This window comes from Lathyrus oleraceus, chromosome 7 (genome assembly GCF_024323335.1).
Source record: "Lathyrus oleraceus cultivar Zhongwan6 chromosome 7, CAAS_Psat_ZW6_1.0, whole genome shotgun sequence".
In the NCBI taxonomy this organism is placed as follows: domain Eukaryota; kingdom Viridiplantae; phylum Streptophyta; class Magnoliopsida; order Fabales; family Fabaceae; genus Lathyrus; species Lathyrus oleraceus.
Window position 1 is genome coordinate 284214645 of NC_066585.1, and position 8054 is coordinate 284222698.

An 8054-nucleotide genomic window follows, 5' to 3' on the forward strand; every position below is an offset into this window, starting at 1 on the left:
ATGGTTATGATCGGTAACTCGACATATCCAAGGAGCGTCTGATTTACCAATTGATAATAATCTAACAATTTTGTATGAAGACAATGTTGCGCGTGTTAACTAGATGAAAGAAGGTTATATTAAAAGTGACAGAACTAAACATATCCCTCGAAAGTGCTTCTCATTCACACAAGAACTAGAAAGAAACAAAGACGTTGGTATTCAATATATCCATTCAAGTGATAATGTGACAAATGTCTTCACAAAGGCATTTCCTACCTTAGTTTTCAAGAAGCGCGTTGAAAATATCGAAATGTGTCATCTTCGAGATCTTTAAAGAAGAACTAAATGTGTTATGTTGAAGGGGAACATCATGTTGTACTCTTTTTCCCTTAATAAAATTTATATCCCAATGAATTTTTCCTAATAAGGTTTTTAACGAAAACATAAGTTCCCATAAGTTTCTCCTCGACAAGACTTCAATGGAGCATCGTAATAAATATTTCAAAGGCGGGTGTTATAATATTATTATTATTATAAATATCTATTTTAATAGTAATAACCAATTATCTAATGACCAATTATCTATTTTAATAATAATGACCAATTATTGTAGATGCATCATTTCTCAAAGTTAATATACTAATGTCAATTATTACATTAGAGTCATAGTTATATTTCTAATAGTATAAATACTCCCTTTGATTAATATAAAATTACACCAATTCTCTTTGAAAAACATAAGTGAGATATTCCACGTTCTTCTATCTTTTTCATTAGCTTGATATTATATAACTAGATTAACACTCCCTTCCCTCTGTCTTATAAAAAGTATTTCATTTTTTTTTATGTCTCAAAATAATAGTCTCTTAAAAATATCAATATAATATTTATTATTATTTTTTCATAATTATACCCCTATTTCATTATTTTCAACAACTCCACTTAAATAATAATAATTTTATCATAAAAATTAATAATCTAATTATCTTTTTAAAAATTACGCATAAGACTCTTATTATTAGACGAAAAAATATTTAAAATGAAAAAATATTCAAAATGCAGAACTGGTTAGTCCTCACTCCTCACGCATTTTTAACTAGTCAACAATAGTCAAATGATGGTGAACTTGACGTCTAATAATCCCATGTGTTTCGGCATCGTATTTATGAGCCATTTGGCAGGGACCTTTTTTCTTCTTCTTTCTTTCTTTTCCCTCCACCAAACCATAGAACAAAAAAATGGCACTCAAAATCCCATCAACACTTCTTCCTCGTTCTCTTCACCTTCCTCCCCGCCAAAACCCTAATCTCTCACATTTTCCAACCGTTTCTAACCGTCACCTCCCTCTTCATTTCTTCACACCTCCCCTTACTCCATATTCAACCCTCTCAATCTCCGCACCTCACCGAACTCGGTTCGTAACCGCTCGCGCGATTCAAGGTCAAGAACTCACAGGCGATGGTCTCTCAATCCCAGCCGAACACGAAGGAGTACTTGAAAAAGAAGAAGAAGAAGAAGAAGAAACAGTGACACAGAGTAGGGAAAAGGAATTGGCGGAACAAGGTATATGGATTCAGATGAAGGAAATTATCAAGTTTACAGGACCAGCAACTGGACTTTGGATCTGTGGACCGCTAATGAGTTTAATCGATACGGCGGTTATTGGCCAGGGAAGCTCCATTGAGCTTGCCGCTTTAGGTATTATTGATGATAGTTTTAGTACATTTATGTGAATTGTCGCTGTGAATCTTGGAGATTTTGTATTCATGATGATTTCATTTAATAATGAGTGATTACAGTTATTGTGTATTTTATTTCCCCTGTGCAGGTCCTGCTACGGTTGTTTGCGATTACATGAGCTATGTGTTCATGTTTCTATCAGTTGCCACTTCCAATATGGTTGCTACTGCCCTTGCTAAACAGGTTATTTTATTTGTTTACTTTACACTAATATTGATGAATATTTTTGTTTGATTTTGTGATTAATGTGTATTTCTGAACTTTACATTAGGGTTTGGTTAGTGTCAAGTGCATGACATCTTACGAAAAAAATCATGCATGAGACAGGAATGGGCGGCATGTGGTTGATTGATATGGTCTGTGTTCTCAAGTATGAGTGAAGTAAATTTACTATGAAGTAATGGAACCCGGATCCCCGTAGAGGATCCAATGTCAATGTAATGATGCGCCACACACTAGGCTGATGATAAATGCTTATTCAATTTTTATTTACTAATCGATTGACATGTTTGATCTCATGTGTAACTTGCTTGTGAAGACACTGCAATATCATGACATGTGTTGGCTGTAATGAATTGGACATATCGATTGATTTCATTTGGACATTAATATATTTTATTGCTTTCTCTTTGATGGATTTAAATATGTGGTAGTGTGATTATGACTGCTTTATCAATTTATATAATTATCTGGTGTGACTAAATCCATATATTCGTGTAAACTTCAATCTTCATATTTATCACTTTGTGCACTTTTAGGATTTGTACTGGTTTTCATTGGTATAAATGTTTGTGTAGGATAGAGAAGAAGTGCAGCATCACATATCTGTCTTGCTTTTTATTGGGTTGGTTTGTGGCTTCATGATGCTTTTATTCACATGGCTATTTGGTGCTACCACACTCACTGGTATTGAAAATGGAGTGGTTTAGTCTTTTATGCTTTCAACTCACTTTGGATAAGAAGAACTTGATTTTGCTCAAAAGATAATAGAGTCAATCCCATAACTGATGGTTTTGCTGTTTATGCCATTTTCAGCTTTCACTGGGTCTAAGAGTTCACATGTAGTACCTGCAGCTAACACTTATGTACAGGTTTGTTGTTATGTTGTTATGTATCCTTGGTTTAGAATATGGCTTCAATTCATGTTTTATAAATTGAAGACATCACATTGAATTTTATGGAGGAAAGTAATACAAGCTTTCTTCATTTCCATTTTTTGTAAATGTAGATGAAAGTATTATCAGAACTTTCATCACGACAGGATAAGAGCTCGTAAAAAGATTCCTTTTTATGTTTGTTAATTATTTTATTTTGAAAATGACCAAGTTATGCTGTTCTCCCGTGCTGATTTATTGCAGCAACATTTCAGTTACACCGAGTCTTTTTTTGTTGTTAGATTCGAGGCCTGGCCTGGCCTGCTCTACTTGTTGGATGGGTTGCACAGAGCGCAAGGTGCAAATATACTACTACCTTCGTCTCATAATAAGCATCTTATTTGAGCTATGCCTGATTTTAAAGAAAATCATTAGTTTTGTTGATTTTAATGATAAAATTAATATCATTTACTCAAACACCCTTATTAATTATAGTTAGTGAGTGGATTAATTATAGTTAGTGGAGTAGCTAAATAGAGTGAGAGTTAATAATAACGGTTTAATAGTGGAAAAAAATAAATAAATGTTGTATTGCTATTGTGGAGAGACATTTATTTTGAGACAAAAATGTGCAAATGAGCCACTTTTCATGAGAAGGAGGGAGTATTTATTTCTAATATTTGTTTCTCTGATGTGAGAGGTTGAAAGTTTTTATTTCAAAATTGATACTAAAATACTGCTAGAGTCATGGCTTTCTATTTCATTTAGCAGAGTTGATGTTATGTTGAAGTACTGTTCAATATAATGGTAGAATTTATCTTCATATTTAATTAAATCTTGGCAAAAGATAGATCGTCTTTTTTCTATGTTCTGAACAAGCATATGCCTTTCCTCTTTCTAGTTTTACTTAATATTTTAAAATCTGTGTGAGCAACCTTTTTTAAATTCCTTTTACCATTAACCAAGCTTAATATAATACCAAGTCTCAAGTCTCAACCCATGCTTTATATGGCTTGACTAATATAGTAACTATTAGCTTATTAATTTTCATTGTTTAATCTGATATAGTCTTGGTATGAAAGATTCCTGGGGACCCTTGAAAGCTTTGGCCGCTGCTAGTGTTATAAATGGCATTGGTGATATAGTTTTGTGCACCTATTTAGGCTATGGAATTGCAGGGGCTGCATGGGCTACAATGGCATCACAAGTATACTGAACTAACTCTTATATTATGCATCATCATATATTAAATTGTCTTTATATATGGTTCCTCCTATTTTCAAACCACTCAAATGTTATATACTGTTTCTCTCTTCCGTTACTGCTCCTAGGTTGTTGCTGCATATATGATGATGCGAGCTCTAAACATGAAGGGATACAATGCCTTTGCCTTATCTATCCCCTCGGGGAGGGAACTTTTGACGATTCTCGGGCTTGCTGCCCCTGTGTTTTTGACAATGATGTCAAAGGTTGTGTGAAGTATTTGACCAAATTCATTGCTTTATATGAAACATGCTATAGCCTTTTATTTTAACATAAAGTTCCAATGTTTAGGTGGCTTTCTACTCCCTGCTAATATATTTTGCAACATCAATGGGAACACATACACTGGCTGCTCATCAAGTTAGTTTTACTTCGTCCTGTTTCATGACTGATCCTTCCACTGCTTGCTATCTGCACATCTGGAAAACTAATTTCATGGCCGGTACAACTCTTACTTCAGGTCATGCTCCAAACCTTTAGCATGTGCACAGTATGGGGTGAACCTCTCTCCCAAACTGCTCAATCGTTTATGCCCGAATTGTTATACGGAGCTAATAGGAATTTGTCAAAGGTTAGTGTTTCTTATTTGCATTGTTACCCAATGAACTCCTGCATATCCTCATATCTATAGCTTCTGATCTCTCTTGTGTCTAGTTGACCTTCATGTTATATGAGGGGATTGCTGATTTCTTTAATTGGGATATGAAGTTTTATAGTGATACTACATTATCTTTTCTTTATAATGTTTTATAAAATAACATTCAGTTCACATTTGTCTATCCTTTTTTTTTAAAATTTTTGTACTATCAACAGGCCCGGATGCTTCTAAGATCTCTCGCGATAATTGGTGCTACACTTGGATTGTTATTAGGAGTTGTTGGAACGTCAGTACCTTTCTTATTTCCCTACATTTTTACGCATGATCAGATGATCATTCGGGAGGTCAGTTCTTTCATTTTTAAATTCAGATTAGATATGAGTGTTGTCTTTTTTGTCTTTATATAATCCTCTGTGATTATGTTCAAAACATGTGGCTGTATTGTCAATCTAGTAATAGTAAATCAGCATTGCTACTTTCCTCGAGAGCTTATGATTTTAAATCATAATCTGTGTTAAGAATCATGTTCAGGCCATATATTGTCCGATGTGGGACTCTTAACACACCCCCTCATGCGCACGACTGGACATCTGGAGCGTGGAAATAAATGGTGGGTGGCCCGATAGCGGAAACCATAGTAGGTGGCCCACCGGATCTTAGACGAGGCTCTGATACCATGTTAAGAATCATGTTCAGGCCATATATTGTCCGATGTGGGACTCTTAACAATCTGCATGATTTAAGTTCCAAATAATCAACAGAGAAAACAAATAGAAATGTGATAGGAAAAAAATCCTTTCTAACAAAGTGAGACTGTATCATTGAAAAACATAAGAAATACAGAAAATATAGGAGCTAGCTAATGCTCCCGCTCAAGGATGACACCTTTAGCCCCAAGCTACAAACCTAAAGTTTTTTATGGGATTCACACAACCCCTTCTCCCTCCAAACTGATCTAAGATATGTTTGCTCTCTCTCTTCTCTGACTAACTTTCCCTCTAACTTGTTATGTACTGTACATGTTATTACTCCCCTAAAGTGTGCATTGGGTTCTTGTTGAGCCCCTTCCTGTTACTAATCAAGTTGATGAATCTACAAAATGCGTAATTTCTTATGAATTGTAACAGTTGTGGATTCTTACAATAGTTAACTACTTTGTAACCATGCAGATGCACAAGGTGCTGATTCCATACTTTATAGCACTGGCTGTGACACCCCCTACTCACAGTCTTGAGGGAACGTTGCTGGTATGATTATTTCATCTTCTCTATTAATAGGAAAGTAAGCATATAATACTAATATTACTTCTCACCAACTCATTGAGGATGTTCAAATGAATTTTAACTGTCGCTCATAGCTTGCAACTTCTAATTTTTGTATTGTGTAATACTAACATAATCCTGCTGTTTAAACATAAATGAAACTGAACCAGTACTATGATATTATTTGGTCAGAATGATGACTGCTGCATGTAGGTTTGATTTCATGGCGAAAAATATTATAATTGATTGTCTCTGTTGGACATGATTTTAGTACAATTTTAGCTTGATTTTGCCTGCCAACTTTGGTTTGGCTATAAGTTATATAAAGTAGTTTTTGCTTTAACTTGAAAATTTACACCAAATTTTAGACCAAACTTGCTTTTAGCGTGAAACCATTTAAAACATAAATCACTTTACTTCAAGCTCATTTATACCAAATCTACTTTTCAAAATCAAGTTCAATTAAAATTATGTATTATAATTACATTTTGCCTTCAACAGTCCTAATTGTTTTATGGTGCTGCTCACATTAAAGATAGGGCATCTGCATGTGTTAGTTGACAACTACAATTGTAATTTCGATATAATGTCACATATGCAGGCTGGAAGGGATCTAAGGTTCATAAGTCTGTCAATGACTGGATGCTTATGTGGGGGTGCACTAATATTACTGGTAACGACCTTTCTTGATCTCTTGGGTTACATATGATATTGCTTGACCAATTTTGCCCAGACTGTAAACAACTGGGAGCCCCGGGCCAGTGCAAAATAGGGATAAAATAAAATGTGGAGAACATATTCTTGAAAGAATAAACACAACAGCAGGGTATTAGTGAGTTTGTTACAGAAGTCATTCTAGTTAGCAAGGAATTTGGTTACAAAATGAGGGAAATTTGTCAATTTTGTGGAATAAGAGCACTACCGATTTACTGTTGCTTATATTTTCCCCTCATTGTGTTCCCTTCCTGCTCATCAATTCTGTGGGAGAAAACCTAACTACCCAATATTTCGTGATGCCAGATCTTGTGTAGCAGATATGGTTTGCAAGGCTGTTGGTTTTCTCTCGCTTTATTTCAATGGGTAAGAATAAGATCTCAGCTTGCATCCAATTAAAGTATTATTACTAGTTCATTAAATGTTAATGCATCATTACTACTTACTAGTTCTTAATATTAGTAATTTGCATATCTTATTTTTTATAGGCTCGGTTTTCAATGGCCCTCCTGCGACTTCTTTCTCCCAAAGGCATTTTATACTCGGAAGATATAGACCATAACAGACTGCAAAAGCTTAGAACTGCTTAGTCTAGGTACTGGTTAATAGACAAATGTTGTATGTTAGTCCGAATTAATGTTACAAATTAGCCATACAAGATGATTGATTCACATTACATTTACACCGTCAAACGATGCAGTGCTAGCAACAGGCTCAATCTTACTCATGTATTATAATTAGTAATAGACATGCCCCATGGGCGAAATTAAAATTTTAGGAGTTCTATTAAAGATGATTACAAAACAACGTTACATAATATAGTAGAGTTGTTTAGTCTTTTCTGGCTTTGGTACTTTCTATCGATCTGTATTGTTAAAACTTTTGTTATTCATGTTATTAGAATCTTAGTCTCTTTTTTCCTTTTCATTTATTTTCGAGTCTATTGTTTACTAATACATTGTTTACAAGTACAAATGTATTCTAGGTATAATTAATGCAATGAAAATGAAAAGTACACAACACTTATTTCCTACAATATGATATTAAAAATAACATTGACATCCAGATCAACTAAAAACAAAAGAGCAAAGCTGTATTTGTAGGGTATAATGTGATTAGAAAATGCATATAATATATGATATGGAAGCTAAAACTGTGGGACAAGTTTTTTATTTGCGGGATAGAACAACGTCCAACAATGAAATCCAACAAGTGCTACATACTATCCAAAAAATATAAATGGCAAAGGAAATGATAACAAAACATTTGAAAGTAATTGGCTGGAAAATCAAACAGAAGTTCCGCCAATGGGGTAAAAACCTTCGTAACAGATATAGAGTTTGTTTGGTAACACAATTTATTTATTTAAATTTTTAGCTTTTCAACTTATATAAGCAAAGT

General features: G+C 34.1%; 1 protein-coding gene across 1 annotated transcript; it reads left to right on the forward strand.

Moving 5' to 3' along the window:
• Positions 1-1139: 1139 nt before the first annotated feature.
• On the forward strand, positions 1140-7491 carry LOC127101277 (protein DETOXIFICATION 46, chloroplastic). Its single transcript, XM_051038649.1, has 14 exons — positions 1140-1680; positions 1811-1905; positions 2520-2628; positions 2758-2813; positions 3119-3174; positions 3885-4023; positions 4148-4285; positions 4371-4439; positions 4540-4650; positions 4893-5021; positions 5847-5924; positions 6541-6612; positions 6960-7019; positions 7142-7491. Exons 1-14 carry the CDS (start codon positions 1221-1223, stop codon positions 7241-7243), a joined length of 1674 nt encoding a protein of 557 aa, XP_050894606.1. The 5' UTR covers positions 1140-1220; the 3' UTR covers positions 7244-7491.
• The last annotated feature ends 563 nt before the right edge of the window (positions 7492-8054 follow it).

What these genes read in the sequence shown, in the direction of transcription:
- LOC127101277 (XM_051038649.1), top strand. Translation starts at nt 1,221, where the DNA reads ATGGCACTCAAAATCCCATCAACACTTCTTCCTCGTTCTCTTCACCTT. An exon ending in CATTGAGCTTGCCGCTTTAG is followed by an intron (nt 1,681 to 1,810) that starts GTATTATTGATG and finishes TCCCCTGTGCAG; the next exon opens with GTCCTGCTACGGTTGTTTGC. An exon ending in CAGCTAACACTTATGTACAG is followed by an intron (nt 2,814 to 3,118) that starts GTTTGTTGTTAT and finishes TTTTGTTGTTAG; the next exon opens with ATTCGAGGCCTGGCCTGGCC.